The sequence below is a fragment of the Hippocampus comes genome, unplaced genomic scaffold, assembly GCF_001891065.2.
Source record: "Hippocampus comes isolate QL1 unplaced genomic scaffold, H_comes_QL1_v1.1 scaffold78, whole genome shotgun sequence".
In the NCBI taxonomy this organism is placed as follows: Eukaryota; Metazoa; Chordata; class Actinopteri; order Syngnathiformes; family Syngnathidae; genus Hippocampus; species Hippocampus comes.
The window spans coordinates 958,952-977,198 of NW_017805798.1; the positions used below are offsets into that span (position 1 = coordinate 958,952).

At 43.4% G+C, this 18,247-nt stretch overlaps 4 protein-coding genes and 1 long non-coding RNA gene across 6 annotated transcripts in view; 1 reads left to right on the forward strand and 4 right to left on the reverse strand.

Moving 5' to 3' along the window:
• LOC109525211 (uncharacterized) overlaps nucleotides 1-8,363 on the forward strand; it is a 16,559-nt gene extending 8,196 nt beyond the window's left edge. The window contains exons 2-7 of the long non-coding RNA XR_002170095.1: nucleotides 3,815-3,853; nucleotides 4,055-4,141; nucleotides 5,121-5,215; nucleotides 7,806-7,897; nucleotides 7,928-8,021; nucleotides 8,263-8,363. This is a non-coding gene — a long non-coding RNA (uncharacterized LOC109525211). The remainder of the gene's footprint in view (nucleotides 1-3,814; nucleotides 3,854-4,054; nucleotides 4,142-5,120; nucleotides 5,216-7,805; nucleotides 7,898-7,927; nucleotides 8,022-8,262) is intronic.
• On the reverse strand, nucleotides 2,090-4,142 carry tal2 (T-cell acute lymphocytic leukemia 2). The gene is made up of 2 exons (XM_019885525.1): nucleotides 4,071-4,142; nucleotides 2,090-2,931 (listed from the first exon to the last, which is right to left on the reverse strand). The coding sequence occupies exon 2, from the start codon at nucleotides 2,900-2,902 to the stop codon at nucleotides 2,549-2,551; it is 354 nt and encodes a 117-aa protein (XP_019741084.1). The 5' UTR covers nucleotides 2,903-2,931; nucleotides 4,071-4,142; the 3' UTR covers nucleotides 2,090-2,548.
• Nucleotides 6,687-9,017, reverse strand: LOC109525199 (uncharacterized). 2 transcript variants are annotated; one of them, XM_019885519.1, is made up of 6 exons: nucleotides 8,879-9,017; nucleotides 8,687-8,774; nucleotides 8,479-8,610; nucleotides 8,269-8,418; nucleotides 7,403-7,997; nucleotides 6,687-6,969 (listed from the first exon to the last, which is right to left on the reverse strand). In XM_019885519.1, the coding sequence occupies exons 1-6, from the start codon at nucleotides 8,953-8,955 to the stop codon at nucleotides 6,884-6,886; spliced, it is 1,128 nt and encodes a 375-aa protein (XP_019741078.1). In that variant the 5' UTR covers nucleotides 8,956-9,017; the 3' UTR covers nucleotides 6,687-6,883. The 2 variants fall into 2 exon arrangements, with proteins under 2 accessions (XP_019741078.1, XP_019741077.1); XM_019885518.1 differs by having other exon boundaries at nucleotides 8,269-8,610.
• A 411-nt stretch (nucleotides 9,018-9,428) lies between these two features.
• LOC109525206 (uncharacterized protein C9orf84-like) lies at nucleotides 9,429-10,184 on the reverse strand. Its single transcript, XM_019885527.1, has 2 exons — nucleotides 9,679-10,184; nucleotides 9,429-9,611 (listed from the first exon to the last, which is right to left on the reverse strand). Exons 1-2 carry the CDS (start codon nucleotides 9,778-9,780, stop codon nucleotides 9,429-9,431), a joined length of 285 nt encoding a protein of 94 aa, XP_019741086.1. The 5' UTR covers nucleotides 9,781-10,184.
• A 752-nt stretch (nucleotides 10,185-10,936) lies between these two features.
• Nucleotides 10,937-17,860, reverse strand: LOC109525192 (uncharacterized protein C9orf84-like). The gene is made up of 19 exons (XM_019885505.1): nucleotides 17,593-17,860; nucleotides 17,278-17,337; nucleotides 17,066-17,195; nucleotides 16,893-16,971; nucleotides 16,504-16,670; nucleotides 16,112-16,271; nucleotides 15,796-15,886; nucleotides 15,580-15,721; nucleotides 15,427-15,510; nucleotides 14,630-14,759; nucleotides 14,458-14,552; nucleotides 14,173-14,382; nucleotides 13,325-13,666; nucleotides 12,971-13,171; nucleotides 12,233-12,418; nucleotides 12,065-12,157; nucleotides 11,570-11,730; nucleotides 11,432-11,504; nucleotides 10,937-11,216 (listed from the first exon to the last, which is right to left on the reverse strand). The coding sequence occupies exons 2-19, from the start codon at nucleotides 17,320-17,322 to the stop codon at nucleotides 11,149-11,151; spliced, it is 2,457 nt and encodes an 818-aa protein (XP_019741064.1). The 5' UTR covers nucleotides 17,323-17,337; nucleotides 17,593-17,860; the 3' UTR covers nucleotides 10,937-11,148.
• Between the last annotated feature and the right edge of the window lie 387 nt (nucleotides 17,861-18,247).

Below are 18,247 nucleotides of genomic sequence, written 5' to 3' on the forward strand. Positions count from 1 at the left end.
ATTTTTGTGTCATGGCTAGTCGTCGTTAATTTCATTCGTTATTGTATTCATTCATTTATTTGGGGTAAATTAATCACTAGTAAAATACTATTCAAAACAAAATTGGAATTGTAAAATGAAATTGCAGTCCCTAAAAATGAGAGAACATATTGGTTAAAGTTTTCGTGTACATTCATTTGTTTGATTTTAATTTGGTTTTTTTAAATTCATGTCTTTCATGTTTTTGGTTAATACATTTTTTGTTTTCTTGAAACTTTTTTTTGAATTACTTTTTTTCATCATTGTATGGAAAGTAAAATACACTGAATTCAAAACTAGTCACGAGTTTTTTTAAAAACTTTTTTTTTATCTCTTCACTTTGGGTGAAATTACAATCAAAACAATTGGCATTGTACAAGGAAAATAGAATTTTGGGGGGGAAATGTGGGAAGTTGTTTGGTACACAATATTATGAAAATTGGATTAAAATTTTTTTGCAAATTAATTTTACATAAAATTACAATCAATTTGAATTATCTATAAATTAAAAACTGTCGTTGTCAGATGTATATTTATGTATGTAAAAAAATAGCACCAGTTTCATTTATCGACACAAAATTTTGGTGGTCATGCCTACCATTATAGGACACACAAAAATATCTGAAGGACCCCTGCTTGAAATTGCAAAGGAAGTCAGCCATTTTATTTTCAGGAGATCTTTTTGGGCAAATTACAGGGCTCCTACTTTGAGCTCCCACAAGGGAATTGGCCCCAAATAAGACCCAATTGTTAGCAAGTATCCTGGACAGATAAGTGTTGAAAGGGGAATTCAATTCCTATTTTCTGTTAAAACCTTAAGAGCTGGCAGAAATCGAAAGAGTATGTATTACAGCAACCCCCACCCCCGTTGGTCATCCGGAGGGTCACAGCAGGGTTAAATACTTGGTAACCCGGGGGCCACTGAGGCATTAAAATGGGCCATCCTCCTGCACGTTTGCTCAACGAGACAGCGCTTGACTCCAAGGTGACTTTTGGGGTCACAAGTTAAGCTGCCATGATCCAGGCAGGCCTGTGGTCAGTGGTCAGCTTTGTGTCCGTCACATTGCTGGCGTGGACGAGCACATGCAAACAAAGATGGCAGATGCGCTTCACTTTGGCTGAGTTCCAGTTCCATCATACACCTTCTAACGTGCACGTTGTTACTCTCACAAATTATTTTATTTGATTTTTTTTTTTAGTCATCGTATTGATCTGATCATACCGGTCTTTTGGTTAAACGATTAAACGTAGTTGAAAAATATTTTTTCCGCCATACACAAGCTGATGGTTGTGTGGAAGCTTGCCTTCCTGCACAGTCTGAAGAAAGACCGTGAATCGGAGCTATTGGAGAGTTGCTTGTTTCTTTAATCTGGATGAAAAATTTGGGTATTTTACAGACTTGGGGTACACATGTTGAAAGTGTATTCCACCCCAGGGAAAATATAACGCTGAAAGGAACTTGATCTGATTTTTAGACAGGTGGGCGTGTCATAACTAATTGACATGTTGAGTTGGGTGTGTCTTCACCTCCATGGCAGAGGCTCCGTCGAAACCGTGAGACCGATTCACCGAACCCTTAGTATTCGATCGAACCCAGGTTAAGAACCGCTGCTTTATAGCAAATAAAATTTGCTACAAAGCGTGATGTGAAATGCTAAAGTTGGCTTGATTTGACCTTGACTAAATTAAGTCATGACCTAATTTGAGTCCCCTCAACCCATCCGAGCTCACCGATTCGTTGTAATTATTTGTAAATGATGCACCCTGTCATGCTAATTGGTAATGCCTGCTAAAATTGGCTTGGTTTGACGAATGTGTCATTCCTCTTACTCACTCCTGCACAAAGTCCAAACCAGCCCTGCCCGCTGCCTAATTTCATACGAAATAAAAACACTGTTAAACTAAATGCTAATGCTAACTAACGTTAGCTGCGGGCAATGCAAAAAAAAATGCTTCATCAACAAAGAGTTTATTCAATAAATAGTTCCAATTTCATACGAAATAAAAACACTATTAAGCTAAATGCTAATGCTAACAAACGTTAGCTGCGGGCAATGCAAAAAAAAAAAGCTTCATCAACAAAGAGTTTATTCAATAAATAGTTCAAATAAATATTTTTCACAACCAAGAACAGGAAAAAAAATCCAAAAAGAGGTATCAGATGCTAATTATGCTATTTAGCATCACAGTAAACAAGCAAAAAGCATCAATCTTTGGCGAGATGAGTTGCAAACTGTACAAAAATGAGTCCTCATATCTTCAAGAAAAAAAAAAAAACAACAGTGCAATCTTGTCAGTCGGGGTGGAAAAAAGAGAATGTGGAAAAAGTGCTTTTTCTGAGGCGGTCGCGGAGATAAATCTCTTTACAGCTCGTCTCTTTTAGTAGAACACAAATACCTACCGGGGGACTCGTAATAAAACATCCATGCACAATACAAACACAATGCTTCACATGTGCACTCCTCACATAGGTAGAAGGTCAGACCCGAAAAAAAAAAATTGGTCTGAAAGTCCGTTTCCGGCCGTGATCCTACCAGGGCTCTGAGCTGCCGCAGCTGGACCCGGGCGAGAAGGGCGCCTCGGTGTCACTGGCCAGCGTCCAAGGACGCGAGGGCGAGCGCAGCTGCTCCATGTTGCCGCGCAGTAGCGTGAGTAGGGCGGCGGGGCTGTGACGGTGGTCGGCGCGTCCCTCGCCGCCGCCCTGGCTCTCCAGCAGGCGCGCCAAGAAGTCGATGTAGCGCATGGCCAGCCGCAGGATCTCGTTCTTGCTCAGCTTCTTCTCGGGCGGGTGCGTGGGGATGAGCTTGCGCAGCTCAGAGAAGGCGCTGTTGACGTTGTGCTGGCGCCAGCGCTCGCGCGTGTTGGTGAACACCTTCCTGGTCATGATGGAAGAAGTGGAGAAACCTCTGGCCCCTGCGCGAAAACCACAAGAAATTGTTGTTAATTACCAGCTCAAATTTGCGTATAAAAAGGTGATTTCCAATAGAAATTCCATTTTATTATAATTTTTTTGAACATTTGACGCGGAAAGAATTTGTAATAAAGCAATTTGCAACTCTGACGTAGCCCTGCTACTTTTACTTTGGCGCCATCTTGTTGCATATTGGTGCCAAGGAACTGTTGAAGTCGATGGGGGGGAGGAGCTTTGTCAGTCCACATCTCCGTCTAAATGAAAAGTAGTGCTTTACTGCCATCGTTTGGCATCATTATAAACAGATTTATAGAAATCAGCTGATTTCTGATAAATCGTCTGGCCGACTGATCCAGTAAGTATCCTGTAAAACTGTCAAAAACTAAGGCCGCTTAAACGTGACCCAATAATCATGTCGGGTGAAGCAGCATGTGGCTCAGGGAATATTTGTCATTGGAAAATGCTCAGAATATAAGTAGTATTAAAAGCGGGTTTCACTTGGAAAATCCTAGTTTTTCTGCAGGGAAAATGGTAAAACAGTAAAGCCAAACGTGAAGGACATTTGACAAAATGATTGGATAACTTTTTTTGTAAATGTAATTAACAGGTGTTATTACATAGTGACGGAATTTTGACCTTGTAGTCGGCGTGCATTTTATTGAATTTGCCATTCGGCCATTGAGGAAGAAAAAGTGGGCAAACTGCCTTTTTTAGTGAATGGCATTTATCATCAATAATTTGATTTTTGATACAAAATCGATGGTGATTCCAAGCCAGTTGCATTTTATTTTTTTAAGACATAAAAGTGAGTTGAGGCATGTTTTGCCTATTGCAATTTTCATTTTCTTCTAATCGCAGTTCTTTTTTTTTTTTTATTTCCTCCAGGCAACCGAGATGACACTGTCTGGGGTCTGATGACTGACAGTAGGTGTTACTTTATTTATCCATCCATCCACTACATGCACCGCTTATCCACCACTTGGCAAAATCTGAGAAAAACCATAGTTTCTCCCAAAACAAGACTTCGTCAGAAGTCAGCATTCCCATATCGTCTCCCAGATTGTATCGCAGCCATAAAACTTTCAATCGTCCCCCATGCTGATGAATATCAAAATGTCCTTCAAGCCAAAATGATCCTTACCTTGTTGTCAACGTTGTCATGAGCAGGAGAGCAGAGGGAAGAGCCAGCTTTGGACACGCACGCAGAAAAGGGTACTGCCGCATGATCGCGTCTGACGTTTTATAGTGGACGTGGTCATTGTGTGAGGCAGGGGGGCGTGTGTGGGCTGGGGGTTAGGGCGGGGGGTTCGTCAACGCCCCCCTCACCGGCCCATCACAACGCCCATCTATTATGACCACAATGAGGCGTCTTCCTCATCATCCTCACTCAGCGCTGTGTGAACACTCGCAAGTGGGCATTCTCACTCACCTCCTCTCCTCCCTCGATAATTGATCGTTTCGTGACAATTATTATGATTTAATAGCAATGGTGTCCCATGACCCTTATAATACCGGACTCATTTGCAAACCAGGTTGAGCTCATAATAAGCACTCTTGTCATGGCATAATAAGCATATTTTTGACTTTTTTTTTCTGCAAACAGTATTTACATTTTTTTTCTTTGAGTTCAGTGCAATTTCAATTTTCCTCCCTCCCCGCCCCCAGTGAAAAAAACATAACCTTGAATAACTGATTTCACAAGTTTTGAATAAAAACAACCAGAAAAAATTATTCATGTTCACATCCAAACTGATGACCTAACATGAATAAAATAAAATTTAGAAAAAGTAGACTTTTCGGTTCTTTGTATCTTTGTTTTATACAGTTAGAAATACAAGCAATTAATCAATACACTTATGAGTTGTTTCATTTCTTATTTTTTAATCTTACCAATTTCTTGATGACATTTATTTTATTATTTGGGAGTTATTGTGAGGTGAAGCACTTCAGATTTCCTGCCATGGCCAGAAGATCACGTAACTCGCTGAGCGTCCAAGCTAATTGCTTTGATGCTATATGAGGCCTGTTTGCTATGACATGAATCATTTTCAGTTTTTTTCCCAAATTTTAGCGGGACCAAAATATTGGGACTTTGGCTGCAATGACATCACATTCTTTGAGGCGTACCCCCCCCTGTTAAAAGGTGACTTTCCTGTAAACTGAGACGTCGTTCTCTCTTCTCCTACCGCAGCGGACACGTCGGACAACCCACCGTCACAAACACCATTACGCCGTTCAACATGGCCGCGAGCCACATTTGAATCCGACCTGATTGGCCCACAAAAGGTAAAAGTAGCATATCCAGATTGACAGGTGAACAATGTGCGTTTTGTGCGCCGCTGTGGTAATCTTGTCCAGGCCTGGCACATAAATTAGCCAGCAAACACTTGTCCATGCTTACTCAAAAAAACTGCCCCGATTTAACCAATTTTTTTTTGTTTTTTTTACACCCTTCAAGTGTTGTTTGAAAGACGCAGCCTTCCGTGAGACTCTCTGTGTGGAGTAGGAATTAGCATAATCCGATTAGGCGGCCGGGATTAGCCCCCTCAGAGCCCGCTTTTTCTGAATCAAGCATTCATGGGCGCCGCCCTCACGGCCAAGAGGCCGCACCTGCAGGCCCGACGCCATCACGCTGACCTTCTTCACGCCGCTAAACTCCAAATATTTGGGCCATTTCATTTCGTTCCCCATCACGGGAAGACATTGGAATCGTCTGTTGGTTCAATAGATTGTGCCTTGAGATACGAGTGACTTTATTGCCGAGGTTTTCAAGATAACAGCTGTCATGTCAACAGCATGTTCTTTTTTTTTTTGGCTCTGATTTACAAGCGCAAACTTGTATGGTGGCAGTGACTCCGCTCAATTAACAACAGTTACACAGAAAAGATAAGTGGGAAAAACAATCTGAAAAAGAGGAGTCGAGTTGTTTTATTGCCGCTCCCATTTCAAGTTTACTGTCTAACTACACATAAAAACTGCGAATTACACTTTGTGTATTGAGCGCGACCACATGGTTTAGCCTTCGGTCTGCTAGCTTAATGCTAATGTTAACAAATAATGCGAAATGCAACTGACGTGCTAGCGCTAAAAAGCTATGTTGCCATGTTTAAACAAAGAAGGATTGATATTGCCGTGATGAGAATGTTGTAATGTCGATTGGTTCCCCATTTGGAAAGGATTCACCGCGCTTCACTTTTCCCACATTGTAACACATATGCAGCCATATTCTGATTTGGATTGAATCCATTTTTTTTCCCCTCTCCAACCCAATCCATCACCTGTATGTGCGACACAGGTTGATGGATGCTGGCGGACACTTTTACTGCGGCTGCGATCGCCGATAACAAGGTGACCTTTACACAGGCGGCCACTTTCCCACCCTACAATCAGCGCGCCATTACGCTCACTGTTTACCCACCGAGCCTTTAACGCAGCTCTTCGGACACGCCTCCCTCACCGCCTTTGTCCCCCCTACGCCATTAAACAACATTGTCTCTCTCTCTTTTTTTTGGAGGGGTGGGGGGGGCGTCACAGGCTCGTTAGTTGGTTATTGATGCTGGCCAGTCAGTGTGGGATGAGCCTGTCCGGACGCTCCCAGTCCAAGTCCCCAGGGGTGGTCTTTGTCTGGAGGACTTGGGGAGGAGGTGGGGGGGTCATTCCTCGGGGAGCTGCTTGACTGTGCTGGCTGGTAAAGATAAGCGTTCTCTCTCCACATGCTTAGGTGGCGATAAGGGGATTGCTGCACTCCGCACTTGAATGTTTTTTTGACACACTCAGCGTTTAATTGTTGAAATTGAGAAACACAGCACACAAAAACATTATATAAATACACCACCGTGTTTAAATACTGCAATGCTTGCTGTCGTCCGTAAACTTTGTCGAACAAATCAATCGTGAACATGTGAAATAGTTTTATAGGGAACGCCGAACTGGAAATGAACAGAATGGGTTCATTTAAAAAAGTTTAAGTCGGGTCTGTCCGTCTGTCCGTCCGGGCACCTTCTCGTAGCTCAGCCTGCTTTTCTTCAGAGGAGTCGGCGCTGGAAAAAAAAAAAAAAGCGCAATTATTAGCACAGGTATTTTGTTTTGATAGGTCTGAAACTTCTTTGTACATGACAGAAAAGAAAGGTTAAACAGTCTGTATTGCTTGTAGGAAAGACACTATGACCGTTGTTTGTTCCATGTTTGAACGCATCTCTCTACCAACTATGAACCCGTCGACCCACTCATCTCCCTACCATGTACTTACATAGTGTAGCTACCGACCCACCTGTCTCCCTATTTTATTAGCTACCTGCTACCAAACCACCCATCTACTCACTATCTACCAACCTACCCACCCATATTTTCATATCCAACTACCAACTGACCTTCCTTTAGAATGTGACCATCTACCTACCTATCAATCAATCAAACTACTTACCTGTCTACCACTCTATTGTCCACCAAAATAAGTTTAAAACTGTAGCTCACCTATTCTTGTCAAGCATGCTGCCTGTTCACTTCTCTTCCTCTCTTGTCCCATACAGCATCGTGATCCATAGTTAGTTGACAATCTCCCTCCCGTGCGTGAACCTCGACCAGTTGGGCCTCTTCTCCACAACGGGCTCTTTGAAGGAGGGCTGAAGTGGCCGAGTAGGGCGTCCAAGGACCTCGAACCTTGTTGCGACAACTGGCCACTCCCTCTCTCTGCCACTCCGGCTCGGCCCTTGCCACCAATTAAAACCTCTTCCTGGCCGGTTTCGTCCTTCCACAGATCAGCTCCAGACCAGTGGCTAAGCTCTGGGCTTCCGGCAGGCCACTTCGGGTCGTGGGTGAAATAAGCAGGCTCCTCCTGAGAGTAGAAGCTGAGTTCGGCGTCATCTGGGGCCAACAGGAAGCTGGGGTTGACGCTGGGAAATGGTGCTGGATCGGGAATGGCCTCCTCGGGTTGAGGAGGAAGTGGAGAAGCAGGAGGAGGAGGAGGAAGTGGAGAAGCAGGAGGTGGAGGAGGAGGAGGAGGAAGTGGATGGACTGGACCTGACTGGGCCGGCTGAGCTTCATACAGGGAGGTGGCATTGCTAAACAGCTGACATCAGGAAAATAATATGAGGTACACCTACACCCTTTGGATAGGGGTGTGTAGACTTTTTTTTTTTAATCCACTGCATTTGTGTGGGTGCGCCAATTCCGATGCCATTCTTCAATTTTTGAGCTGCTCAGTAACAGTTATTTTAGTAATCGATTAATCTGTCAATCATGTCTTGATTGATGAATCAAAAATTTTTTTTAAACTCTTGAAACAGTGCTTGTATTTTGGAAGACGCACGTGTACCCAATGAAATGTCCCACAGGAATACCTTCAGGACCTTGTGCGGCACCTCTGGCAACATCTCCGCCAGCTGCGTCAGGGTGGCGCCGAGTAGCCATGGCAACGAGGGCACCCTCCGAAGCATCAGTTGAGCCACTAGGGGGTTGATGCAGGGGAAGTGCGACAGGCAAAGCTCCTCCTGACCAACGTGGGGGAATGTAAACGTGTGACAAATGCAAAGAGTTGACGTGGAGCTCACCTGCGACGACGTGACGGCCAGCCAGTCTCGCTCCAGGTAGTCGACGGGATCACGACCGCTGCACATCAGGCTGAGGAAGCAGATCCGGTTGACCCAGCGGGCCACTTCTGACACCTCCATTGCAATCAGCACCTGCCGCATAAGTAGTACTATTCTAATCTTACGTCGCAGAAGAATCCACACAAGATGGGCGCCGTTGGCTCGGTACCTTGACGTCCAGGTCCTCCAGCTTCATGCCGAAGAGCACCAGAGAGGAGTAGACCATCACCAAGTTGCTGAAGGCTTCGCTGGAGAACCTGCACCAATACGATCATCGCGCAACATCAGCACATCTTTTGATCAGCGAGCGTTTTAAGGATTGACGTGTTGATAGTAAGATATCACCCTGAGTAGAACTGACCCTCCCCCCTTGCCGTCCGGGTAGTGCAGTATGATCCAGCAGTAGTTGTACTGCAGTGACAGAGCGGTGAGCCTCATCGCAATCGCCTCGTAGGCTCGCTCCTCACACAGCTCGTCCTGCTCCTATGCACACAGGAAGTAGGTGGGGTCACAATAATATCAGCTTTCAATTGGAGGGCGCGTTTGTCTACCTGAACAACGATGGCGGTGCTCTCGTCCACCGTGATGACAGAGTAGTGATTGGTCCTGCCCAACATCTGCAGGGACGGGCAGTGGCTCCTCTCCAGTAGCATTATGTTGAATCTGCAAATCCAGCCCAAAATTTTTTTTTTAAATTAAGTGGTCCTGTAATTTTGTAACTTAGGTGGTAGTGTATGCGGCAGGACCAGGGTTTGAAGTTAAACCCCTACATCCACCCAGGCAGATATTCTTTGTCCTCTGCGAAGAGGGAAAAAATATTTCTGCAGCTTGTGTATCCACATGTCTATTCTACTGCCCCCAGGTGGCCATGGTGTGCACAGCAGAACAATGTCCATCAGCACATCTTCTGATCAGCGAGCGTTTTGAGGATTGACGTGTTGATAGTAAGATATCACCCTGAGTAGAACTGACCCTCCCCCCTTGCCGTCCGGGTAGTGCAGTATGATCCAGCAGTAGTTGTACTGCAGTGACAGAGCGGTGAGCCTCATCGCAATCGCCTCGTAGGCTCGCTCCTCACACAGCTCGTCCTGCTCCTATGCACACAGGAAGTAGGTGGGGTCACAATAATATCGGCGTTCAATTGGCGGCGCGTTTGTCTACCTGAACAATGATGGCGGTGCTCTCGTCCACCGTGATGACAGAGTAGTGATTGGTCCTGCCCAACATCTGCAGGGACGGGCAGTGGCTCCTCTCCAGTAGCATTATGTTGAATCTGCAAATCCAGCCCAAAATTTTTTTTTTAAATTAAGTGGTCCTGTAATTTTGTAACTTAGGTGGTAGTGTATGCGGCAGGACCAGGGTTTGAAGTTAAACCCCTACATCCACCCAGGCAGATATTCTTTGTCCTCTGCGAAGAGGGAAAAAATATTTCTGCAGCTTGTGTATCCACATGTCTATTCTACTGCCCCCAAGTGGCCATGGTGTGCACAGCAGAACAATGTCGATTGAATTGAAGAAACAATATGGCATGTGTCATTACTGTACGTTTTCAAAAAGTAAAAACTATTCTACCAAAAATAAATAACTAAAACACATTAAAACAATTTGTGTGGCTTTCGGAGGCTGGAATGGATTGCTGATATTTCCATTTTGAGCCTTCAGTTAAAGGCACAGGTTTCAAAAAGTAAAAACTATTCTACCAATAAATAACTAAACACATTAAAACAATTTGTGTTGCTTTCGGAGGCTGGAATGGATTACTGTTATTTCCATTTTGAGCCTTCAGTTAAAGGCACAGGTGGACTAATTCTCCTTTTGTGTGCATGCGACTGGACTGTAAGCAACACTTGCGTAGATTCCAGCATCTGCAGCAGCATAGGCCAGTTGAGGAGCGACTCGGTTGCCAACAACACATATGTCACCTTGTCCTCCAGGCTCTTTTCATGCTCCCGCTTATCTGTGGAAATATTAAAAACCAAATCACCATCCGACCACAGAGAAAGGACCAAGTGAGTCACACGTGCTGACCTTCGCCAGGGAGCACGGTGTCGAAGGTGACGTGCTGCGAACTTTCGGCACTAAATAGTGGCAACCATTTGTCTCTATAGTGTGTCCCACATATTTGCAAATTTGCTACTTGCCATTTCACTCATTCGTTTTTTGTTTTGTTTCTTTTTTTTTTTTTGCTGCATAGCAAAAGCTGCTTTTGAGATCAGGCCAAAACCTTGTCAAATAAAAGTACTGCCTTGGCGCAATCTTGTGCGAACTTGGTGCCAAGGAACAGTTCAAGTGAGGGCAACTTTCAGCACTACATAGTGGCACCCATTTGTTTCTATAGTGTGTCCCACATATTTGCAAATTTGCTACTTACCATTTTACTCATTCGTTTTTTGTTTTGTTTCTTTTTTTTTTTTTTTGCTGCATAGCAAAAGCTGCTTTTGAGATCAGGCCAAAACCTTGTCAAATAAAAGTACTGCCTTGGCGCAATCTTGTGCGAACTTGGTGCCAAGGAACAGTTCAAGTGAGGGTAGATTTATGTAGATAGAAAAGGAGTGCTTTGCCACCACCGTGTGGCCTTTATAGGAAATGATAAGCCTTTTAAGTCCACTCTTATTCATGTTCTTGATAAACTTACCTGCTGACAACATTGGCGCCGTTCAGTTTGCTCTTGTCGTTATCAGGGCGAACTGTACTTACAGCTGTAGCGATACAAACAGTACAGGAATGTGTCACGGTATTTCATGCTTCGTTCGAACATTTGGCTGAAAGCCTAATTAAGAGTGCAGTACCACCACCTAGTGGGCAAGGTTGTCAATTACAGATTTATCCAGCCTTTGACAAATTTGGTTGATCAAAATTACAAAATAAGTATTTCTCTCGACAGAAAGTGTTGAGGATGTTAATGAAAACTTACCAGTTAGTTTTTTCAAGCTTTGCACGATTGTGGACATTCTGTCGTCACAATCAAGCGACATGATGACAAGAATCTGCAGCAAAACAAAGTGATCATCGTGCTGTTGTGGTTCTTCTCAAACCTGTTTCAAATACCGACTTTGTCATTGTGCAGCCGTGCCGCCACCAGCTTTTGCAGCTCCAGCAGTTTCCCGTCGGACTCATGGTTCCTGCGCCCGAGGTGTGAAATGATGTGCAGCCTCCTCAGCAGCTGAATGACGTCCGTGTCGGTACATGTCTCTGTTGCCTTGTTGAGGTACTCTAAAGCAGAACATTTTATTGATCCAGGAGAGAAAATGTAATTCTAACAACAATTACGTGTGAATGCAATATATATATATATATATATATATATAGAGAGAGAGAGAGAGAGAGAGAGAGAGAGAGAGAGAGAGAGAGAGAGAGAGACACCTCACAATCAAAAGTGTTAATTACCCCAAAGCACATTTTTTTAAAAAAAGACATAACAATTGACTGAAAATTATTTTGCCAACAAGCTCCAGCTCGCGGAGCCCGGATTGAGAACCACCACTCTTAAGATTTAAAGTGTTAGCGATGGGTGGTGAAACAAGCACACAGCAATGTCGTTACGAACCCAAAGCGGCGCCCACGTCACACTTGAACAGCAGCTCCTTGGCCGTTACCAGCATGTGGATCACAAGCACCCGGTGGAACAGCTGCTCCTCATCTGCACGCAACACCACATCAACGCTGCTCCGTCTGGTTCCCTCCACGAGTACGTTCTCCTTCCTCTGTGTCCTACCTCCTCCTTCCACTTCTGTCCTTCTACACAGCGCCATCTCTCTCTGTTTGAGAATGTAGCGCGTCTGGTCCGGGGCCAGGCGCTCAAAGTCGCTCCAGGCGGGGAGCTGAAGGCCCAGCTCTTTGGCAGAGGACAGACGAAGCCGGGCCAAGGACAGCAGCTCGCGGTAGGCCTGACGCTGACTGTCTGTGTGCAACATTAAAACACATCTTCACGTCTTCCTGAGTGTGTATCCGAATATTTCTCTGTATTTATTTGTGTCAGTAGCGATGAACTTCTTGTGTGTCAGTACTAGAAAGTGAATGATAAAAGTTACGAAACAATATGGCGATGAATGATACATAATTGTGATTAAATATGGTATTTGTGTAAAAAAAAAAAAAAAAAACAAGTGAAAGACAAGTTTAAAAGAATTTGTAAATATTACACTAATCTAGCAAGAAAATGTAAGTACCACCAACTGCCTCCAAGCTAAAAAACTTAGCATTTCTTTTTGTTTAAATTTTTTTTCATCATTTCATTTTTCTTTGTTCAATACTATCGGTACTCCTACTCCTCCTCCTCATCCTTGATTCCAGACCATTTGTGCACTTTCTTGAATGAATGCCTTACTGTGGTGGTGGACAGTGTTCGGAAATACTCTCGACAGTACCATTGTTGCTTCGTTGTGTTGTTTGAGGTTGATCTCGATGCGGACACGTGACGTGTCGTCTCCGTGAAGGCGGCTTCACTACCTACCAGTGGCTTGGACTTGAACCACTCTGCTGTTGGGCGCATCCTGGCCAGCAGTGGTGATCTGTCCTCTCGAGGCGTGTCCCGACGCCGCGGCTGTAATGGCGGCGGAGGCGGCGGTGGTGGTCTTCCCGTCTGATTTACGTATCTGCTGTGGAGTAGACTGCACCTCAGAGAAGCTCTCTTTTTCTTGTTTCTCCTCCGGCGCTGATCAACACACAAGACCACAAACTTGAAACTTTCTTGACAGTGAGTGAGGAACAAGTTTTCAAAGAATACTTTAAAAAGTGTGTTTGGATCAATGAAAGTGTTTTTGTAGTTCTTAATGTGTCTGAAGTGTCCCAGGAGAAGCAGGGGCACCTGCAGTGGGAGTGGATGCCCGCTGTGACCGCAGCATCATGAAGGTGGTCAGCGGGTCGACGTGCTGCACTGGACGACGTCTGGCTGCCGTGAGGACGCCTCCCTGGTCAGCCATTTTCTGGCTTCGGAAGTTGCCATCCGTCTTACGAGATGAAGGTATGGGCAGGACTTGGACAGATGACTTGTTTGCGGTTTTGTTGTCAGAGCTTGTTGAAGGTTTGACTTCCTTTGTGTCAAAAGGGAGCGTTTTTGGGGAGAACTCAGAAGAACCTGTGTGCTTTTGGACCAAGACAGCAGCAGTTTCACATTCTTCTGGGGGAGGTGAAATACTGTGGAAGCAGTCTGAAGAGTCAACAGGAGAAATTTTAGTTTGCTAGGGCTTAAGCACCAGGGCCCCTAAAACTTGCAGGACATGTCTGACATAAAAAGAAACATGAAAAGGTCTCAAGAACCCAAGCTGAAAATTGTCCAAGAAGTCCGCCGTTTGGGCAGCCATTTTGTTACATGCCAAGAAAGGCACAGGAGATCTGCCATTTTGGTTTGAAGCACCCATGTTAGATTTATTTTCAACATTTTCAAGGGTCATTTTAGGAGGAACTTATTTGAGAGTTTTTGTCAAATACTGACTAAATTTAAATCACCTTGTGTATAATCGACAGATGGGTGATGATTAACTGCCAAGTAGCATGATGGCAAAGGTTGATGATTCGCCAATAATGACAAAACTCTTGATAAGTCCACTCCACATGGTCAGACATCTCTTGTCTGATGAAGTTATACAACACATGCAAAAAAAAAAAAAAAAAAAAAAAAAAACATCAATCAAAAGTGAGTGAGCTCACACTCACCATCACGTTCTGGTACCACTTTGCTGAAGTCTTCCACCACGCAGTCGTCCCCATAAGAAGGAACCTCGGTGCTCAGGCTCTCCGGAGTCTCCCGCATGCGACCAAACAACTCTCCGAACTCAGTCTCGACAGTCAAACTCTCCAAGGGGGTTGACTTCAAGGCTTCGCTCAGAGGCTGGAAGTGAAAGGCTGCTTCTTCTACTTCGGGTTCTGTCAGAATGATACAAATGAATCGTTCTCATGTCTTGTAGATCAGATGCGACAACAGGAAGCTCTTGATCGTACCTGCAAACAGCAAGCGCAGTACATCGTTTGAATACTTCTCGGCCTTCCAGAGTGCCGCCACCATCTGGTTCTGAGCTCCCGGTGACACTAAAGAGCTGGAATAAAGCAAAGTAAAAAAAAACCACATACATTGGATGCAAAAAATATACATAGACAGACTGTCTTAACTCACATGTCCGTTGGAGACAATTCTTCCCTCTCAAAGTCACATATGCTCAGACAGCCATGGTAGTGACCGGTGGCAACACGAGGTGGAGTCAGAGTCACCTCCAGCTCCATTTCGGTTGGAAGCGTAACCCATTCTGAAGAAAAACAAAACACAGTGGAAAATCTAATGTTGATTCTTGGGATAAAATATGTCCCTAAGGGTGCACAAAACTTGAAACGCTAACCTTTGCATTATTTTTACTAGAAATGGATATAATAGTTAGGTCTAGTACCGGTATCCTCGGGGGTTATTGTATGTGCCCAGTTATGTATCAGAACCAGTACCAGAGCCAAATTATAGCACTGCTACACTTACCGTACCAGTATCCAAATCAGTTAAGAGTTCCTGACTAAGATAACCTATGCCTATATGTGTCCCACAGTGCGCAAATTTGCAAGTACAAACACAAGTTAGAGTACCGGTTCTAGGACATTTTATACACTAAAGCAAGTACTAAAAACAATTATAGTCATATCTGACCAGTTACAGGACCAGTCCGCAGTCTGGTTACAGGACAGTGCCACTACCAGAGTCAGTTATAGGACTAGAACTGGTTCCACAACCAGTTGTAGTACCTACTCCAGTTCCATAACAAGTTATAATACCAGACAGGATCAGGACCAGTATTTTACCAGTAACCAGCCACTAACAGACTCACAGTACCAGGACCAAACATAGTTACAGCACCAGGACCAGAACATGTTACAGTCTGAACACCAGTTCCACAGTTGTGCCAGAACCTCACTGTTTTACATTACAACCTGGAGGGGCGTCCTTCATCCAGTCTCCTTTGCCAGTCGTTTGCACTGAAGAAAAATGAGAAATGTCCACTGATGCCGGCTCATCTGAAAGAGAAAATAACGACATTTCTCATCATTTGTATGTGTCCTCAATCCCAACAACCTGTTTGTTACCTTTATAAAGCGCCTCAAGGTCAGGAAGTTGCTCGTTCTGCTGTTCTGCAACAACGGACAAACTACGGCAAACACTCGAAAAGCTTCTGGGAGAGTCGATGGTCATCATGCAGTTGTCCAGAAGCTCAGGTAACTGCAAAGTCTACCAGGAGAAGAATGAGCGGTTTTTCGACCAGTAAGTCAAGAAAATAAAAAATTTTAACTTGGTTAAATTACCTCATTTGGCATTAGTGACTCTTTTGTAAACACCTCGGTGATATCTTCAATGTGCAGTTCATCACTGGACCTTTCATAAGGCACACAGTGCCTGCAAGTTTTACATTTGCAATTAAAAAGAGCATTTATGACATGAATGTGATTTATAATGGTGGCAAGTAATGAATTACCAACACTCTACCGTTCCTCTAAATTGAGTCAGTTCTACTTTCTACTCCCCCCCCCCCCCCCCACACTTTTTTTTTTTTTTGGGTGATGTAAACCCCAACCACACTTGATATTTATTTAATTAAAGTGTACTTCAATGTTAGTGCACCTGAATATTGCTTCCTCGGTGACGGAGTCTCCGCTCAAGCTTATTAGCGGGTCGGCCACCAACAGGGTCTTCAGACGGGACACTTTTCTCTTCAGGGTGGGCAAATGTTTAAAACGAGGCAGGAAATTGGCGGCCATGATGTCTTCTGGTAGGAGCAGGTCTGCGAAAATCCAACATTGACTAATACAGTGGTACTTGGACTTGTGACTTTGATTTGTGAGCTTTAATTGTTGTGAACTAAAATGCCATATTCACGATGAGCAGATGTTTGGGGAACACTGGACTTAAATAGCTTAATATGTCTTAATTTAAAAGAATTCATCAGTTGACATGCTCTTAGATCAATGTATTGGAGTATTCTTATGCACATATTCACGTGAGTATTTATTCACCTTTTTCTTTAGTTCCAAGATCCAGCTGCACAGTCAACTTGAGGAATGATTCCTCAAACAGACGAGGAAGCTTCGACTCCTCACCCTGGTGGAGAAGCTCTGCTGAGGCTGCCGGACAGCTTGCTCTGTTCTCCATCTTGTCCTTGATACTCCCAAGGTCATCAAATCTGGAGTAAAACAAACCAGTTATTCTAAAAACTACAAACATAGGGCTGGAGTCTTCGCAAAACCTCAAAATCTGTTATTTTATGTATAGAGACCACAAAACCAAAAAAACAAACTCCAAACATTTTCACCTCACACATGCCAATTATTTGTATTTATTTATGTGTTAGGCACAATTTGGTGTAAAAAAAAAATGAAAACCACAGATTTAACGGGCACGTCACTTTTCTGTGAAATTGTGTTCTGTTATTCGAAGGTCATCCAGGACGGAAGTGCTGAGCGTACACGTGGAAATCAGCTTCCCTGAACAAGTAAATCATCACAATTACATTTTTAAAAAAAATCATATTGCATGCTCGATTAAATTGATGAGCAAAACCGCTGAAATAAGTTGTACCTCTGAGCCAAGGTTTCCTGTAAGTGACCTCTGCCAGGGTGCCACTGTGAGGGTAATGGTCATCCTTGTAAGGTATGTAAGGTGTGGGTAGGGACAACAAATCCATCATCACCGTCAGATGGTTTCTGGTCTGAGAGTAGGATTGATAGACATTTGTTTTATCGGTTCTTTTTTTCTGTGATTGTTCATTGTTATTTTAGCCATAAACCCACCTCGAAGACGTAATCCAGAGCTATAAAGCTGGCACAAGGGAACATAGTTGTATGTCGCACCTGAAAATATAACCAAATTAATTTAAATCTTTGTTTTAAAAAATCGCGGAGGGGCGAATTTTTCTCTTCTCATTTGGAATGAGAACGTATCAATTAGGCTGGGCTAATGCTAGCTAAACTACCGCTAACAGGTAACAAATAATTTAGCGACCATTTTATTTGATTATGAAAAGTAATCTGTTCTAATGAGCCACTAAAATTTAATTAGCTACAATGGTTTAGCGCGACACCTCACCTTTTTTTGTTATAAGTTACCTTTTGTGATTATTTTCTCCGAATGGCAAAAGCTAGCTTGAAATCGATGACCATCAAAGCTCTTCACTTGGTGAGAATATTCGCGCCTCTGCTAGAGTCGTAGAAGTTTGGTACGTTTTTGGGCCCTTAACTAGTTTATAAGGCAGAGCTGAAATATAAGAAATTATATTAGAAATACATTTAATATGTTAGACTGCTCTTGAAATTATAGCTTACTGAGGAATAAACCTCAATTCATCAAACTGAGGAAACATTGGGATATGTTATATGCAATAATAAGTCTTTGAAAGGTGGTTAGCATGTGGAAAAAAACGTTATCATGCTAAATACTTAAGATACATGTTTTTAAAAGTAATGTCTCTCCAACATCAATGGATGGAATCCTTTTTTGGAGTAATGATTTTGTCCACCAGGTGGCGGTATATACCTATCTAATTAATAGAAATAAAGTACAGTACTGTACAATGAAAGAATCATTTAAAAAATGATTTACATTTAACATTTGGTGAAACTCATCCTGCTAAATAAGCAGATATACAGATATTTGAGCATAACTAAAAAAAACATCTTTACATTTAGCATGTTGCTTGCTTATTTCTTTTTTTTTCATCGAGCGCTCGCAAGCATTGGCTCATCTTTTAGTCATCAAAACATG

Bases quoted from the DNA above. Each gene is read 5' to 3' on its own strand.
- tal2 (XM_019885525.1), bottom strand. From the start codon at position 2,902: ATGACCAGGAAGGTGTTCACCAACACGCGCGAGCGCTGGCGCCAGCAC.
- LOC109525199 (XM_019885518.1), bottom strand. From the start codon at position 8,955: ATGAGGCTCACCGCTCTGTCACTGCAGTACAACTACTGCTGGATCATA. The intron at 8,775-8,878 runs GTCAGTTCTACT...GTATTGGTGCAG, and splicing joins CCGGACGGCAAGGGGGGAGG to GTTCTCCAGCGAAGCCTTCA. The intron at 6,970-7,402 runs GTGAGCTACAGT...TTTTTTTTCCAG, and splicing joins AGCATGCTTGACAAGAATAG to CGCCGACTCCTCTGAAGAAA.
- LOC109525206 (XM_019885527.1), bottom strand. From the start codon at position 9,780: ATGCTACTGGAGAGGAGCCACTGCCCGTCCCTGCAGATGTTGGGCAGG. The intron at 9,612-9,678 runs GTAGACAAACGC...CTGTGTGCATAG, and splicing joins GCACCGCCATCATTGTTCAG to GAGCAGGACGAGCTGTGTGA.
- LOC109525192 (XM_019885505.1), bottom strand. From the start codon at position 17,322: ATGTTCCCTTGTGCCAGCTTTATAGCTCTGGATTACGTCTTCGAG. The intron at 17,196-17,277 runs GTGGGTTTATGG...TCCTACTCTCAG, and splicing joins CTCTGGATTACGTCTTCGAG to ACCAGAAACCATCTGACGGT. The intron at 14,383-14,457 runs GTACGATCAAGA...TCATTCTGACAG, and splicing joins ACTGCGCTTGCTGTTTGCAG to AACCCGAAGTAGAAGAAGCA.